The sequence below is a fragment of the Phoenix dactylifera genome, chromosome 1 (assembly GCF_051530095.1).
Source record: "Phoenix dactylifera cultivar Ajwa chromosome 1, Ajwa_hap1_PhDact_Kaust_v1.1, whole genome shotgun sequence".
Classification (NCBI taxonomy): domain Eukaryota; kingdom Viridiplantae; phylum Streptophyta; class Magnoliopsida; order Arecales; family Arecaceae; genus Phoenix; species Phoenix dactylifera.
The window spans coordinates 46,849,945-46,867,987 of NC_143190.1; the positions used below are offsets into that span (position 1 = coordinate 46,849,945).

Genomic DNA, 18,043 nt, shown 5'->3' on the forward strand with positions numbered 1-18,043 from the left:
CAAAGCTGGATGGTCACTGGTAACTTGTTTCACAGTTATAGCTCTTCTAAAAGCTAAAATATTTTTTTACTAATTTCTTGTTTAAGCAATAACACAATGAGAGAGAGAGAGGGAGAGAGAGAGAGAGAGAGAATAGAGTGTAGAAAGCAAAACATACTCACAAAATGATTTGATTGCAAGGAGCATCCTCCGGCGAACATAAAAATTATACTCATTGAAACCGCTCAAATCTATGTTCTTCCATATTTATTTTCAGTTTGAGGGGATGTGTGCTCCTGTTCTTCTCAATTTTGGGACAGGGCTAAGGTTGGAAATCCTATCTACGCTACACAGCTAACGTATCTTGCACGCCTACGCATCTTAACGCACATTTCCTTCAAAAAATAGAAGTTCTTTTGGGCCCCTAAGAGGCTGTATTAGTCTATGTCGAATAAAAGCTCTCCCTCCGAGGCGAGGTAAATTGCATCGAAACATATAAATGTTGACTAATCTGGCTAACGTTGAACTTGGTAAAATGAAATGGTTGAATAATTGAAAAATTAGATTATTCAGGAATACACATTGAATGCTGAGATTACGCATTGAATTTCTGGTAGTAGATCCATAATAAAATTAAAAAAACAAAGATACAAGAGAATACCTATTAGGAGATCCTTCCAGTAATACTAAAAAGACTTGATCTCTCATTTGATAATTATAAGCGATACGATGATTGTAGTTGTGGTGAGAAAGAAAAAGTTAGTCCAAAATTTCTCTAATAATATTATTCATTATAAGTGTTCATCTTTTTTTTCTCCAAAAGATATATTTATTTTGCCTTGTTCCACAAGTAACAACAACAAAACACATCTTAATTTCATGATTTTAGCATCTAAGATGCCATACCATATATTCGTTTCAATTTTTTGTTCCAAAATATTGCTAGCATCGGGGTTGAGTGCAAGCATGTATAGAAATCACCTTTATTTTTCAATGTCCAAGGCGATTTTGTATGTGAATTAACCTCCTCGCCTTCTATTTCTCTAAGTTTTATTTCTTCTTTCTCATTCCATTTTTTTCTACTCCATTGTAGAAGCGGCGGTTCAAAAATCTCCCGCCAACCTCCTCCCCGCCATCCCCCCCAACCGGAAAAACCGGCTACTCCCGGTAGCCTCCGTCCCCTTCCGGTTTCCCCAGCCGGGAAAAGCCTAACCTCCTCCCCTTCCATTCCTTCGTATCCTCGCATACGGCGGCTCGCCGACGCCCATCCCCGGGAGCGAACCAAAAATTTTAATTTTCCCCTTTCTATTGTTAGCCCATTCTCTCCTTCTTTCTCCTTCTCCTTCGAGCTCCCGCCTTCTCTGTACGCCTCGATCTATCTGTGGCTTAGGGTTTTTGGCCGATAGATGGGCGGGCGCTGAGATCTAGGGTTTTCAATCGAATCGATTAGGTTCTCAGAGGAGCGAAGACCATGAGCGCTGTGAACATCACCAACGTTACCGTGCTGGACAACCCGGCGGCGTTCCTTAACCCTTTCCAGTTCGAGATCTCCTACGAGTGCTTGGTCCCACTCGAAGATGGTATGGTTTTGTTTCAATCCCTCTGTTTGGTTCGGATTTTGGAGTCGGATGCGGTTCTAAAGCTGTTGTTTTTGGTCCTATTTTTTTGTTGGTTTCCGAGAGGTGTTTGTTTTAGGGTTTTTTAGTCTGTTTGAAAGATTAGGGTTTGCGATGTTGATGTGTTATTGGTTTTAATGTGCTATTTGGAGCTTTAGTAAGTAGAAATTTTGGAGATAGAATAAGAGCAAGAAGGAGAAGAAGAGGCTAGGATGATCTTAAGCCTCATGAGCTGCTTTCAGGAGTCCCTTAGAAAATAAACAGCAGATGGAGAGCAATGGACAGAGAAAAAGGGGTTGATTGCTTGGAAATGCATCAGTCTGTAATGATGTGAAAAACCAAATATTTTTTCCTTCTTAAATTATCACCCTAGTCTGCCTCCAGCAATTGTTGATGAGTGAATAGCTTGCAAATATTGTAAGATTCATGCCAAGTTTATGAAAGTGAAACCCTAATTACTTAACCATATTTTTAATATCCCAACTAAAATTTTTGATGCACAATCTAATTTATCACCGTGAATTGGTCATGCTTTAAGATATACCTTTTATGGATTGAGGTTTCACTAGAACAATACTTATCCTTGATATGTTGGTAAGTTGCCTGCTCCTGGCATCAATTATTACTTTTCTGCACTGAAATGTACTGACTATTTCATCACAATACTCTATCCAAGTATCCTTACCTAAGCTTTTTGGCTGTACAATATATCCACGGTTCTCTAAATGCTGTTTTCATGTTTTTTTTGTGTTATGGTCTTGTATGTGTACACTTGGATGTCAGATGTGGCTTGTATGTATCCAAGAAGGTTCTTAGTATGCGAGATATAGTGACATGCACTTTAGGATGAAAGAGCATTGAAAAGAAAAATAAAATTCTAAATATATTATGTCTTTGTTTTGATTTATACTACCTCAGGACTCGACTCTAATCCAGTGCCCAACTGCACCATGATAGAAAGTTGTGCGTGCCTTTTTTCCTCTTACAGTTTGAATCTCTGTTTTTTCTCTTAAAGAATGACCCTGTAATTGATATTTTCACTCTTCCTTACCATTTTTTTCATTTCTCTTATCTTTGTCAAAACAAAACATGTGTATACTTGATTCAAGGCATTAGGATCAATGAACGTGCATTTCTCGAAGTGCAGGCTCCTATTAATCCTGCTCACGGGTGATGACCTAATTGAATTAGGAATGAGAATTGCACAATAAGAAGATAGTACAAGGTAGTCTCCATGAGTTCTCAAGTAGTAAGAAATCAAGCTTTGGGCCGATGGCTAATATTAGCAACAAAAAAATAGTGACTGTTGAAAGTTCTCCGTGATGAGCCAACAAATATGCTGGATCCTTTGATGCAACAATAAGGGGCATCCTTAGCCCCATGCCTAAAAAGTGCCTCGTTGGTTATAGAGATATTTAAGAATAGATCGAAAACATCTTGAATATGCAGAATAGCCCGAGTATACTGATGGAAATATATGAGATAGTTTTGGTTATGAGGTTGGATATTTTCAAATTATACAGATGATTTTGATGGTTCCTAGGGTTGAAACCCATTGTTATCCATTGATATATTCTAATCTCCAATGACGAGATGTGCTATATTACAAGATTGCTTTAAAGTAAGTTGATGGTTGACAAGCTAAAGCCCACCAAAAAAGAGTTGCTCCAGATTCCTTTAAAGTAATTTGTGCCATTGACATATCTATTCCACACGTTACTTGGACACGTTTTAGTATCCAAGTGTCCAGAAGAATTTGACCCAAGAATCTCCTAAAAATTGGACACGGGGACATGTCTATATCTTATATGTGTATAAATATATATTGATGTATGTATAAAATGAATAATGAGCAAGACATATGCTCCTCAAGTCCATGAAATTTGAAGAAATGGTTGCTAATTGTTATGTTAGAAATACATTTTTTTCATATAGAAGTGCCAAACAGACATGTAATGATTATGGTATTATAATTTGATAGTATAAAGTCTCAACAAGTGTCATAAAGTGTCCCAAGCAAGGTTCGTTGGACCAGTATTAAAGATCTTACCAGCCGACTATGGGTTCGGTACAGTATCGGTATATACTTTACCAAGCCGAGGTGTACCGCAGATAAAGGATCGGAAGAAGAGGAGGGGAGAGATGGAGAAAATCCTAACTCTAACCCTAGAAGGAGGAGAAACAGGGTTAGAGAGAGAAGATGAAGGGGAAGGAGAGGGAGAGGAGAGGGAGCGGGAGAGGGGGGAGGGGCATACATGAAGGGTATGTATTTATGTGTGCGCATGTGAGAGAGAGAGGGGGGGGGGGAGAGAGAGAGGTTGACGGGCTAGGGGCTTGGGATGGAAAAGAGAATTAGTTTCTATTTTTCTCATCCTTTAATATCTAAATACAGTAGAAATTTTAATATTAAAGTAAGGGTATTTTTGACATAAAAGTTGACAGATGGTATCAAGAGGCGATACTCCTTGACTTTGAAACTGTTTTCTCATAATTTTCTTAATAAGGGGAGTCAATAATGGCAGTCCATTGAATTAATATTGTGCACCTATGCTATAGTGTGATTGGTGCATCATTGTGTAATTATGGCTTGCTAATTTTGTTACTTCTCCTTTTGAAAGAATCGTGTGGCTGATTCTTTATAGAGCGAAGCCTCAAATAAGTATTCTTGTTTGTTTCCAATTCCACAAGCCATGAATTGGCTGAGTTGTAATACAAAATTCTTTAAGGAACTTATATAAGTTCTAAATGTTCTCAAATTTCTGTGCCTCATTAGCTCTTGATTACAAATTGCATTGTGCATATCTTATATTTCAATGCCTACATAAGAATTATAATGAAGTAAAATTTATCTTGAGCTAACCCTAAAAGAATTGGATTTGAGTTGGTTCTTGACTTACCTACCCTAGCCACTATCCTCATTGGATCTTAAGAAAAACAAAAAGAATTGTTAGACGGACCCTACCCTGTCCAATCTATAAGTAGTTTCAGGCAAACAAGATGTTGGGCCCAAATTTAAATGGGTATGGTTTTGGACCAAGTGAATCTGCAGTACGACATACCCACTTGTAGCCCTAATTGACGAAGCTTGTGGAAGGAGTTCACAAACATTGAAATGCCCAATAACTTAGGTTGGTAAACTTAAAACCACAAAGTTTAGAGTGCTTATAGGATTAATCACCAGTGTCAAACCTATGGGGGAAACAATGTATATACTAGAATCTTTTGGATTGTTACATAAACCATCTTAGTACTCTAGTGACTAGCCTATGTCTCCTCGTGAATAAATGTACTCTATCAGAATCATCTGGAGTGACTCATAAACCAAATACTCTTATGCACACACTCTCAAACCTACTTCTGTGTTTTGTAACAATTAGTCTAAAATTAAAATGTGCAAGTGAATTCACAGCCTCATATTTTTCTTTTGTTCTTTTCCTTCACTTGTTTTCCAATCATTATGCCTATTTAAGTTTTCCACCAGGTTTTGGCATTTGGATAATGATAAGCTATTCTACAGCCTACAACTACCATTTGATCCTTCAATAGATCATAATCATTGCCTTCCACTTAAAAAATGTGCTGAAGAATATAGAATTGATGATGTTAATCCATCAGATTAGTCAACTAAGACATACTTTATTGGGATATATCGAAAGCCGAGTGCATTAATGAGCTTCATCAACTTAGTGGAAGTAGCTTGTAGTTGGTAGACATCATCTAGATGCTGCAAAAGTAAGAGGTTACATCATTTACTCAATTCCTGGAAACAGAAATCCACCATAAGGTCAATTTAATTAGACTATGCAAAGCATCAATTCTCTACCCTGCAATGCATTTTGATATAGTAACAATGACCTATCCTATTGCCAGCATCCACAGTATCTTTCTCTGAATCTGTTGCTTGTACCATATACTGAACCTTTATAGAGAGTAGTTTTATAAGGTTTAGCTAGCAAGTACCTTTTCAAGTCATGCCAAGAATGGCATCACCTTAACCATGTTATAGAGGATGTTGAGTCCTTATTCAAGGGAGAATGAACATATATGGCAGGGTTAGATGAGAACTCAGCATTTCACGAGTCTGAAAGATATGCCTGTTGACATGTTCACTTCTGCTGCACATGTTATTCATTTTATACTTTGTTAGATGGCTACAGTGGAACTAATATATTTAACTGTTTTTGGGATGTGAACAACAAGATTAGTTTAAAGTTTCTGAGTTCAAGGATAAAGGGATAGTATATTATAGATGTTGATGTTGTCATTGTACGATCGAGACTGTTTTGGTGAATGATTACCGATCTTACATCCGTTTAGGACAAACAAATCAAAGACTGCCAATGCTAATCCTAGTGTAAGATTGTTGGCTTTTGGAAAGTGTTCACACTATCTTATATGGCCCTGTCCGGGAATTTGGATCTGGTAGACACTATATTATTCTGTTTAACAACCTACTAATATGAGGGAGTTGTTAGGTTTTTGTTTTGTTTTCTAAGTTGATCATTCACATGATATGGATATTACTTGTCAATTCCTAGGTATGGTTGCATGTACTCAAGATGATGAAATTAGCAAGCAAGAGTATGCAAATGACTATGAAAACATATGGACCCATAATAGTTTTCTTACAAACAGTCTGTCATTGTTACAGATTTCAAAACCCTTGCCATGCCTTATTTTAAAAAAAGTAGCAAACTCCTATTTCCTCATCTTAAGGTGTTTTCATGGTAGGCGAGGGCGCAATGGTAAAGTTGCTCATTGTGACCCGAGTGTTGCAGGTTTGAAACACGGAAATCTCTCTGCCTACAAGGGCAAGACTGCGTACATCCAACCCTCCCAGACCTTGTAGTGGTAGGAGCCTTGTGTACTGGGACATTCTTTTTTAAGGTATTTTCTTGGTAGGCAAGTGTAACATGAGGAATTTTATTATTCTAGGGACCATATGGCCCCTCAATAGGGGGAAAGGCAAGTAGTAATTCAAAGATAAGATCATTTAAGTTCGTTCGTTGCTTGACTAAAAGGGTCAGATAATGCACCAGTTGGATACATTTCCCCAACTAAACGACTATTGTATGGGGATTCGATCGGTAAACTTCTTTTCCATCGTATCGGCAGTGTAGAAAAGCAAATTTGATGCTTTCCAGGAAATTATATTTTATATCCATAAGATTTTCTTGAAAGGTCATTTTGAATATAGAGTTAACTTCCTTTGTTGACAATGATCATTTCCATATTTCATCTTCTCAACAACAATAAGGCACCATGTCATTATGAAATCAGTGATAATATTTCTTGTTATGGAGGAGGATACCTATAAGGTTGGTACTGTTTGAAGTGATAAACCATTAAGTTGCCCATCCGATGAACTCTAAAATTAATTATTTATCTGGTTCCTTTCAGTGTTGAAGCTTCAAGTCAACCTTGTAGTTTTTCTGTACAGGAGGAAGAGATGAAGTTAGTTGCACAAGTTGAGAAACTCTTCTGGTAAATATTGCCAGTTAAGGACTTAAGCCAGTAAGCTTAATAGCTGAAGACAGTGATGTTGGATGGTTAATAATTAAGCTTCTTCATTTTAACCGTTGCTCCTTTTTCCAGGAAGGTAAATTTCTATTTGACAACTGATGAATGAATTCCATTAACAATAAAAGTAGGTCTTTAAGAAATGCCAGTACAGTTGGCTCGGAAAACACATGCGCTCATCTGGAGAGAATTTCCTTTTGTATGAAGAAGGGGTTGCATAGTCTGACGAGGGCTTTGTTGTTCAGCCATGTGTACGGAAGTAAGTGCATGAAGAATCAATTACTATTGCTGAGTAGGATTCCAGAGGCTTAATTTAGGGCCGGTTGGTTGTTAAGGGTCTCAGACCAATTGACATGTCATCATCATCCTCTGCATAATTTGGAAGAATTGTCCAAGTTGGTTCGTGACTTTGCCTGAAAGAACATAAATTGTAGTTTAAACTTCTAATTCTGGATTTGCCTTGCCACCTTTTAAGCAGACTGACTTCAATGTTGTCGCATTATAGAGAATGTTTCTCAAAATTTTAGATAAATGGACTTTGGTGCACCTACATAGTTGCAGAATGGTAGGGTAGTGTCAAATTGCACAGTGTAGGGTTCACTTAAGCAAATAATCTCTCTGAAGCATGGTCTGTCGTACCGGTCGGTACGGGTCAGTACCGGCCGGTACATACCGGTACCGGATCCTACCGGTACGGTACAGCTACATATTTCGGTACCGGCCCGTACCGACCGGTACCGGCCCGTACCGGCTCCAAATTTTTTTTGGCTTTTAGCCCCATCGGTACAGTATCAGTTCAGCTCGATTTGGTTTGGTACCGTCCCGGTACCGATGCCCACCGGTACGTCGGTACAATCGGTACCGCGTTCTTTGCTCTGAAGTTTGGTTCTGTCAATGTGCAATATGATTTTGCATCGGCAGACATTTTGCCTTTTGCATTTACATGATATGTTTGGAGCCATACCTACAGTTGACTGGTATGACAAAAGTATGCAGATATATATGAAGGATGCAGATATAGTTTTTTTTCCTGGTTATATTTCATTGATGCTAAATTAAGTTCCTTTAGTAACCTGCTAAGTTAAAGAGTTACAAAACCTTGCAGTACCATGGTTTCTTGATATTGAACATAATGACCAGGACTTATTCCTTGTACTGGATTAGGTCAGTGTATGATGAGATAATCCTAAAGCACCATCAAACATGAGAAATGGGTTTTCAGAACATAGATATCTAATTTGTCATTTTCATGAATACATGATATTTGAATTCTCAACTTGCAAGGTATTAACTTCTAATAGCCATAGGCCATTACAGTTTCCTAATTCAAAGTTTCCAGTGCTGATTTTTCATGACATTATTTTTGGTGAATTACCCTATTGTTTGAGTAAAATTTTCATTATTGTACTGTGATGACAGGTTTTTAAATCCTAAAAAGGTTTTCACCGTGTCCTTTAAGCATCATAGTTTGCAGTTGGCAATACTCGTGTTAGTTTTGAAGGAAAGTGCTAATATCTTGAGAATTTTGCTATAGTTGTAAGGAATATAAGTTAATTCAACTATTTTTTCTTGATATATATAATTATTCAACTTTTTGTCTTTGATATGCATACATACATATAATATATATAGATATGGATATAGATAAGAGCTGTACTTGGTTATCCTCGAGTGGATCTCTACTTAGATCTAGCTAGATCTATATTATATAACAAGGGTCCCATATCAATGATCTAGACTCTTTGATGTGATTTGCTACCTCTAAACTGTTTGTGTACCAAAAATAAAATGATTTTGAGACCTCTAGCCTAACAGAACTAGCAGATAAAAAGGATAGTAATAAGATCTTGGCTTTCTTTTTTGAAAAATCATATGCAATTTTATTCTTTTCATCAATAAATTTTATCACCGTTATGCTAAATGAGCATGGTTTAGTAGCATAGGAGTTCCTTACCTGAAAGTGGCTGGTGTCGAATAATTGGTGTTTCTGTTTGACAGTTCATGATTAGCAAAACTTCTATATATCCTATATTAATCCTTTGCTGAGAGTTGACAAAAGATATTCTTGTTCAACCCTGCAGATTTGGAATGGAAACTCATATATGTAGGGTCTGCAGAGGATGAGACCTATGATCAGCTCCTTGAGAGTGTGCTTGTTGGTCCTGTCAATGTCGGGAACTACCGCTTTGTATTCCAGGTAATCTTTCTCAAGCTGAATCAATATCTGACATGATTTCATCTACTTCAAAACTTGAATTAACAGTCTTTGTAAATTTGTACTTTTCAGGCGGACCCACCAGACCCTACAAAGATACGTGAAGAAGACATTATAGGTGTGACAGTGCTGCTTTTGACTTGCTCTTATTTAGGTCAGGAGTTCATCAGAGTAGGCTACTATGTGAACAATGACTATGATGACGAACAGCTAAGAGAAGAACCACCGCCAAGGGTTTTAACTGACAGAGTTCAGAGAAATATCTTGGCTGACAAGCCCCGTGTCACTAAGTTCCCCATCAATTTCCATCCTGAACCCAGTGATAGCGGCGGCCAGCAACAGCCACCACCACCTACTTCGCCTGCAAACCGTGTCAGTGATGAGGCACAGTTTGACCAGCTTCCAAAATGATTTTTTTTTTTATCAATATAAAGTGAGAAGGTCCGAAACAATATGGACAAGGCTTGATGGTTATGGCTCTGGTAAGGCGAACGGATGCAAATGCTTAACCTTTTGGGGTCTTTGTAGAAATAGAACTGTTCCAGTGGCTTGTGAGCATGCTATTCCAGCTCAACTGCATTTTGTGATGCAAATATTTTTGTGCATCGCTTGAATGTTGGTATACCATAAGTGATGATTATGGGCTGGTTAAGCATGGTTTTGGTGGCTGCTGGAACTCTTGTTTGTTGATCTGATGCCTTTGTTTTGTTTGTTCAAGTGATTCACAAAGTGTAACAAACTTTTTGTGATGATGGAACTCTATTATATACTTGAGCCCAATGTCATGATTCACTGTGTCAATTGTTTTAAGCATGCGTCCTAGTGAAACTCATTTCATTCAATTCATTCTAGGCATGTTCCTAGTTAAACTTTTCTTTATTGAATTTTTTCAAGCTAGCTCCTCTTAGCTCAAGCAGTTATGGTTTAGAATATGTTCTTCTGGATTTTGCATTTAAATTCCTTGAAATTTAAGAGCAAGTGAAACTAAACTCATTTCTAATTGATCTGAATGGCACTTTGACAGAGGCAAATTGATGTGCGAGGAAAATAATTAAATACATATTAGAATCAAGTATCACATGGTAAAAAATTAAAGCATGTTATTATAAAAAGTTAAATAAATACAAATAAAAGTATATAAAAGATAAATATTAATAATAATCAACGAAAATAAATATGTATGGTATAGATTAGGTTTTTTTTTGTTTTGTCTTTTTGGTAGAACAATCAGAAATTTTCATGGGGGTACTCCTGAAAGCTCAATCAAGTTTGAGCACCTTGAAAACTTGGGAATATTGAATCATAATCGAGCAATCTTATCGTCAACCCAACTAGAATCTTTTGTCAATAATAATCTGGATTGAACAAGAATTCAGTTGGATGGCAATTGGCAAGGTTTAGAACATTGCCTTGAAATCTTGTCCTAACCTTTTAAAACAAAAGAAAGTCTTGACCTGAGGATTCTTTTTTCTCCAAGTGATCCAAGTACTCTTTCTTTTTTCTTACATAATTTTGAAGCATGAAACCATGTGTCAATTGGTTTGTTTTTAGGTGGTGGTGTTGATTAAGCTTGAAACCCTTGCAGACGCATGCATGGAGTAAACAGCAAAAGTCTTTTATTAGGCTAACTGGGGCTATATTATTATTGGAACCGAGTGGCTGGGAAAAACAACCGACCAATTTGCATGCATTGTATTATCAACTCTGATAGCAATCCATCTGCAACACTTGAACTCTTGGGAGGACCTCAAAAGCATTTGAGTAATATCCATCTTGGGCTAAGCCTCGATAAATACCAGCTCATTATTTTCCGCTTCTTTTCTTTTTTAGGCTAGGGCCGGGACGGCAAGCAGCCGGGGGCATAAGACTGGGCCAAGTTCCATGGATCTTGCTTCCTTTTCCTAACAATCTAAAAAGAAACAAATTGCTTTACCCCTGGAAAAGCTCCTAAGCTGAGATTTATGAGACGAAGGTGAGGTGCTTGGAAATGTGAACAACCCTGTTGTAGATGAGTATATAGGGTGACTAGATTTTTAACGTTTATGAACATTACGTTTTTGAGGGAGAGAAATTAACAAGTATACTGGTCGGCCAGGAGGGGAAAAGATCTGTCGTGCATCTGTTTTTTTGTAGCAAAATAGCTTTATTATCCAGTAATGGAAATCTTAGTTGTAGCTCCATTGTTCTTGAAAGAGCTCCTTGATGACATGCTTTTCGATTGAGCGATGCAGCTAAAGAGCATGAGTTGGATCTTATGTGAAGCATTAAAAGGACTCCGGAACACTAGATTTATCGCACAAAAAGAATCTAGAAAAATAGTGCTTCTCCACGTTAGACTATTCTTTTTTTCATGTTTCGATTGTTCGCAAATAGCATTTTATGTTTTGCTCATCTGTTTCTGTACAAAGTCATCCCTTTCTTGTACACTAAGATGGGAATTAAATATAGATGTTCATCAAAATCAAAGACTGACAACATGGACTAAATTTTAAATGGCACTCACCAGACAAAATTCCTGATGCACCATATTTGTCAGGATCCTTCAACTTGTTTCTTTGTCCCGAGGATGCATTGGCTGTGAAAGTTTCATGCTTACCATCCGCTCACGGCATAAAGACAAATAAGATGCAAAAAGTTACCATCCACTCACGGCATATAAGGGATTGCAGTATTTGCTAAAAAAAAAAGGGGACAAGCATTGAAAACGCTTCCTCATGGCTTAGAGATCCTTTACAACCTGGACAGAAGAATTAACTGGCTTGGACATGATTGCTACTGTTTAGGCCATGACATGATCATATCTAGTTTCTCTTCTTTTTCTTTTTTCTTTTTTTTAGAAGCTATTTCGAACCATCTACCCAATACCGACCCCCACCCACCCCCAAGCTGGAGTCCAGGCTCCCAGGCAAACTGAGCTGAAAACAAAGGCCGATGCCCTTCAGAATCGAACCCCTTCCCCCTGCCACCAAACCAAGGTTCAGTGATGAAATGAGCATGTCTGGTGACTTTCCAGATGGTTAAGTAGAAGAACACTTCCTGAAATGTGTTGCAGAACATCCCACTCCACCTGTATTGTCCATGTCTCGAAACCCTAACCATCTCGGGTGTATTTGCTTCCAATGCATCTGACTGCACATTTGCATCTCCAACAAACTTCCCGAAGTTGTAAATCCAATCAGCAGAAACTCTCACATTCTGAAAACTGATTTATATGTGTTTTTTTTTTTAAATAAAAACTCTGAAACAACAATAGCATAAGAAACAAATAGCATAAAACATGCAACTGAAGATTGCATTTTAAAACTTCCTGCCTGGAAAATTCGCAGGACAACTAACAGTTTATAGCAAAATTCACTCTTCTTCAATCTTCTAATTTCCGTTTTCTCTTTGTGGGATTTTCTGCCAACTGTTCTGGTTTTGCCTTTTCAGAACGATAATGCAACCTCTGCCAAAACATGAGCAAAGCAGCAAAATCAGTAATCCTTGTATCCCATACAGAGATTGGACAATGGAAGCTTTGTCAGAAAATATACTTTCTACAGACCATCCGGTCTAAATTCAAAGACCCTTATAAAGAGGAATTCTGTCCATCGAATGATGAGTGCAGTTGTTCAGAGACCTTTACAGAAAGTGAAAGAAGATACCTTTTTCCTCCGGCAGTTCTGTCGCTGACGACCTGTGTCTTTCCTTTTCGGAGCAATCAATTCCTGAAAGTTTAGAGCAGATCATAGCGAAATAGTATGCCCTCTATAAGATCATATTAAAAGCTTAGTTTGTGTTCTATTTTACATCAGAACTATGAATAATAAGTTGTGTTACCTGAGCAAGAGCTACAGTTCGGGCATGCCTTTCTGCATGAGTTTCCTGCTCCTCTTCGATCTCCCCATCGCTATTGAGCATCAGCCTAAGCCTCCCCTCCCCTAATAGCTTCTTGGAACGAGCATGTCTCTTGAAGCAAGGAAAAGGTACACATGAATGTACCAGATTTAATTAACAAAGATGGTGTTTCAAACATCCAGTGAAGAAAAATAGTTAATTTTATATTTGCAAATACTATTCCACCCTTAGCAAGCAAGCTATAATATTAAGTTTATGGAACTTTGAAAAATGCAGTTATGTTTTGCATCTCATTCAGCAGTTCCAAGGATGAAAAGTGAAAATATCTCCCTCTAAGCAATTGTAGGCTGCTGGCAAAATAAAGCTCTATTATGCTTTACCTTTGATTTAAGGTGTTGCTTGACTGTTTCCTCATTTAAGCATACAATTCTTGGGCAAAGTCTGCACTTAAAAACTGATTTGCACTTCAAGATACAACTTCTCAGATCAGCTTGAATTGGATCATTTGAATCAAAGGCACTGCTCCCGGTGTTCGCATTCTCATTCTTTTCAACATCAACTTCATTGTTCAGCTGGCCATCTTTAGGGCTTTCATAACCTCTTTCAGGTCCTTTCTCCTCATTACTGAGCAAACCTAGTGACAGCTTGAAGCCATTATGCATCTAAGGTGTAAATGTTATACTGAATCAAATAGAACAAATATGTGTAAAGTGGCATTCCTCAACTAAAGATTAGTACATAAATGAAAGACATGTGAGATCCTGTGAGCTAGAGGTTGAGAACCCAATGAATGCATCATCATCCAAAAACAGCAAAATAAGAGGACTACATGTTTTGCTAATTAAATTTTGTATACAACCCATAATAATCAAATGAAAGAGTAACAGGTAACTATATAGTTGTTACTCTGAGATGAAAGATCTTATAGTAGCATTAATTTAGAGAATATTTTGCAGGACGCCAACATCAGTGGAAATAAATTGGAAAAGCAAACCATATCAAGAGCATTAAAGGATTGGCGGCAAAATCTGTCTTCTGCAATTTCTTGATGAGTTGATAAAAAAAGGGGTGGTACCATCATATTCTGTTTCGTGCTTAACAGTCTAACATCATCCAGACTACCATATTTTATGTACTGCTCAAATTTCATTCCAAGCATATAATACCAAACTCAATTTGTAAATGGCATCAAGTTTCATTTCAAGGGCCAGATCATTGTTAAATTGATTGAGGAAATAGGCCTCCAAGAAAAAGCCTGTATACAGATTATACGTTTAGTTGGGTGAAAATGAAAATGAGGCTCAAGATAAAATCGACAGCCAGAAGATACAACAATGACATTAATGCCATTACATAAAATACTCCTTGAGTCCTAGAAAGGCATAAGCTGATTGCTTGACATCCTAGAGGCACTACTGTGCATCAAGCACCTTGCTCTGATTTTGGTATTATTATTTTATATGTAGAACAAGGAAAAAAATTATCACTGGGGTTTCGCAATGTTGGCTCAGGCCATAGGTTTGTTTTAAGTCCCACAATAATTGCATTCCATGGACTTGGTTCTACTTACTATTTTAGAACCTTATTGCTCAAGACTTTCATTGCGTAATAACTTCTCCAATTAAGCACTTGACCTTATCAGCAACACATTGGATAATGCTGCATTGTCCATGAATAATGCATCATGGTCCTCTTTCAATATACCAGCTATCAAGTCCCAAGCATGTTGAGATTTTCTTATCAAAAGTCTAGAACAAAGATCAGCCTTAAGTCAGGAGAGGCATTCTTAATATCAAACATAGAAAGCAGCCAAAAACTATGGTTGATTTCATCATTTCACCCAGTTGGGAGGTTTTTCCCTTTTAACCATGAACCTCTACCAACATGAACTTCCCATCAGTACCATCAAGGTTCAAATCATCAATTCTAATATGTATCATAACATAGCTTATTAATTGTCATAGTTTCAAAGTTCTTTAGTTTTCATTTTCCTAAGGCAAAAACATGTCTTATTACAGAAAAAGCTTCTCTAAACAAAAACGTGTTAGAGTTTAGTTAACAACATTTCTTTACCTTCTAGTTAGACTATCATGGACTTACATATGAAACTATCTTTTTCTTCAAAAACAAGAAATGATGTGTCACTATTGCATGCCTAGCTAGCACAGCTCAAGTATCCAAGAATGTGCTGTGAATCTTCCCTTTTAAACATGTAAACACAGGTATCTATATTGATGATTTTATCTTTTGAGCTAGTCCTGCAATACTTTTTATGTTCTAGCAGGAGCTAAGCTATAGCTTGAAAGCCACAACAATGGATAATGACCCATATTTTCATACAACATGTCGCCATCCTTGGCCCTCCTCATGAATCCCAAGTTACTGGATTTTCATTTTAGCAATTCTCCAACAGAAAAAACTGGACACCTACACAACCAGTTCAATGAGGCTAGTCAAGCATCTAAGGACTGTTTGGACACTCAGCCCCTTATCCATGGGTTACCTCCCCACTAACAGGACTTTATGCTTGAAAGGATGTGAGAGAGAAGAAGCTAGAGGGATCAAGAGAGATTCCAATCATCATAGCATTTTTTTTTTTTGAAACTAAAAGAAGAAAATCACTTTTCAGACTATAATAATTAATCCCTAAACAATCAGGATTGATTGAGCAACAGAATCCTCGATCTCTCCGATTTCTCCTCTCCTTCTTCTTTATTAACACAAAACTCAGCCAGTGCAATGTATCTTGGACAAGGACTACAGGCATCCAAACAAGCCCTAAGTTAATAACTTGAACAACAGAAACCGTATCTCAACGAAGTATGAACCTAGTGATTCCCCAAAATACCAGTCAAAGAATAAAGGAGATAGCCCAATGCGCAGCTTTCCATCCTACCCAGGCGGGGAGGAAAAAGATATCCCCCAAAGAAAACACTCACTTATCATCATCCTACCATCAAGAGCAAAACCAATTCATACCTGAAGAATCACCATCAACCTCATTCCCAGAGCTATCCTCACTCTCGTATCCCGAACCTGTCAAGACAAAGACAAATTTAAAGAAAAAAAAATACAGAAATACAAAATAAAGTCAAAGCATATGAGCAAAGCCCAGGATACAGATTCAGATCCCAGTCATTATCTTAGAATTTTTACAAGCATCAAAGATTATACATCCAGGAAAGATTCAAACACCATGTTACAACTCAAGAATGTAAAATTCGTGTGATACAGGCACAACAATCAACAAAAATTTGGGGGAAAAAGACCTAAAATCACATCACAAAAATCAATAGAACAGGCTGCAAGCTATCAATTCTAGGGCAACGTTATTCAAAGTACCAAGAACAGAACCTACCAACGATATTCAAATCTATGCAGAGCCTTCATCAATTAAGCGAAGTAATCCACAAAATCTACCATCAACTACTACAGAATATTAGATGTAGAAACAAAATATACGAAAACTCTGGTTTTCTCCTGAAACGCATTAAATTAAGTAAACAGCTGGCACTCATTTCGGGCTATCATACATATTTAGAGAAAAAAGAAATTTTTGCGATTGAAAAAGCAAAAAAATTTTCCATACAAGTAGATCAAAACACTAGAAATATGAAGAAACAAATCAATAGGAAAAAATGCAGCAAGGATCTCCAAGGGGACGAAAACGGCGGCAAAACGAACCGAACGAAGGCGAGAGCGGCTCTTCGTCCTCCTTTGCTCCTCCTATCTCCTCTCCCTCCTCCTCCTTTTCCTCTTGTTCTTCTACTTCGTCTTCTTCTTCCTCTTCCTCCACTTCCGGAGTAAAATCGGAGGCGTCATCGGAGGAGGACGAAGAGGAGGTGGAGGAGGCGTCCCTATCGCCGTGGTCTTGCTTGTAGCAACGGCGCTTTATCATCTCTCGCCGGCGGAAAAGAGAAGAGCCGAGGGGGCGGACGGCCCGTGGAGGGTTTTTTTCCTCTCTTTTGGCGCTTTCGCGGCGGAGAAGGTGGAGGGTTGGGGCTGTCCCTTTCGACTTTCGAGAGGAAGCTCGGGTGCGGGCACTCCCGGTGTCGTTACACCCCTAGCGGAGCGGGCGGACCCCACACGATTACGGGTCCAGACCCATCGCTACTTGCGCGTCCAATAGACCATACGATGCATGATGGATGGCTACGATCCTATGCGTAGATCTGAGAAAAGATTTTCCGTTAGGATGTCCTTGTTGGATTGTTAATTTGAGTATTCATTTGCATTTTTTTTTTATTTAATGTTTTTGTGTCGGAATCAGGTCCGCAAGTTCCGGCGACGCAAAACGCTTCCTTGCTTGATTTGCTGCCCAATCAACCATTTGATTCGCCACATGGAAGTCATGGGTTGCTTTGAAGAGAATTAAGTTCCACTTCCATACCATGATATCTTTCAATAGTGGATTACATGCTCCAGCATAAGTCTTCCGAGCCGATGAACTCAATCCTCCTGCTGCAGATATATCTGAGATGGTGTTCCATCTTCTTGGATGAGCATCGGTTTTCTACATACTGGTTAAAATGTCCTCGGTGGATGAGAGTCTTGATCTTGTTCTTTAGTTGAACGCACTAATCAGTATCATAACTATGATTCTTGTGAAACCAACAATATTTTTTGAGATTCCTGATAGCTAAAGGGGTCTTCATCTTCTTTGACTACTGCAAATATTTCTGAAATTCTATTTCTGTTAGGATTTGGGCTCGGGCATGTTGAGAGGACTATACCTCTCGAACCTTGATGGTGGGTTGCTCAGTTGTCGGTAGCTGTCCCTTGCAATTCTAGACCTCTTTTCTGATTCTTCGCTTTCTTCTTGGCTCCTTTTTTTGCCCTTTTCTCCTTTATTTTCCTCCCTCCGAGCTGCTATAGC

General features: G+C 38.1%; 2 protein-coding genes across 2 annotated transcripts; one reads left to right on the plus strand and one right to left on the minus strand.

Moving 5' to 3' along the window:
* Positions 1-1,157: 1,157 nt before the first annotated feature.
* Positions 1,158-10,172, plus strand: LOC120110519 (histone chaperone ASF1B-like). Its single transcript, XM_039125671.2, has 3 exons — positions 1,158-1,559; positions 9,197-9,312; positions 9,403-10,172. The coding sequence occupies exons 1-3, from the start codon at positions 1,451-1,453 to the stop codon at positions 9,739-9,741; spliced, it is 564 nt and encodes a 187-aa protein (XP_038981599.1). The 5' UTR covers positions 1,158-1,450; the 3' UTR covers positions 9,742-10,172.
* Positions 10,173-12,523: 2,351 nt separating this feature from the next.
* Positions 12,524-17,179, minus strand: LOC120110518 (stress response protein). The gene is made up of 6 exons (XM_039125669.3): positions 16,852-17,179; positions 16,147-16,203; positions 13,548-13,801; positions 13,150-13,278; positions 12,975-13,037; positions 12,524-12,775 (listed from the first exon to the last, which is right to left on the minus strand). The coding sequence occupies exons 1-6, from the start codon at positions 17,063-17,065 to the stop codon at positions 12,692-12,694; spliced, it is 801 nt and encodes a 266-aa protein (XP_038981597.1). The 5' UTR covers positions 17,066-17,179; the 3' UTR covers positions 12,524-12,691.
* Between the last annotated feature and the right edge of the window lie 864 nt (positions 17,180-18,043).

Excerpts from the sequence above, each read along its gene's own strand:
- LOC120110519 (XM_039125671.2), top strand. The coding sequence starts at position 1,451 with ATGAGCGCTGTGAACATCACCAACGTTACCGTGCTGGACAACCCGGCG. Across the intron at positions 1,560-9,196 it reads CTTGGTCCCACTCGAAGATG|ATTTGGAATGGAAACTCATA; the intron begins GTATGGTTTTGT and ends TCAACCCTGCAG. Across the intron at positions 9,313-9,402 it reads ACTACCGCTTTGTATTCCAG|GCGGACCCACCAGACCCTAC; the intron begins GTAATCTTTCTC and ends TGTACTTTTCAG.
- LOC120110518 (XM_039125669.3), bottom strand. The coding sequence starts at position 17,065 with ATGATAAAGCGCCGTTGCTACAAGCAAGACCACGGCGATAGGGACGCC. Across the intron at positions 13,279-13,547 it reads AGCAACACCTTAAATCAAAG|AGACATGCTCGTTCCAAGAA; the intron begins GTAAAGCATAAT and ends CCTTGCTTCAAG. Across the intron at positions 13,038-13,149 it reads GAACTGTAGCTCTTGCTCAG|GAATTGATTGCTCCGAAAAG; the intron begins GTAACACAACTT and ends CTAAACTTTCAG.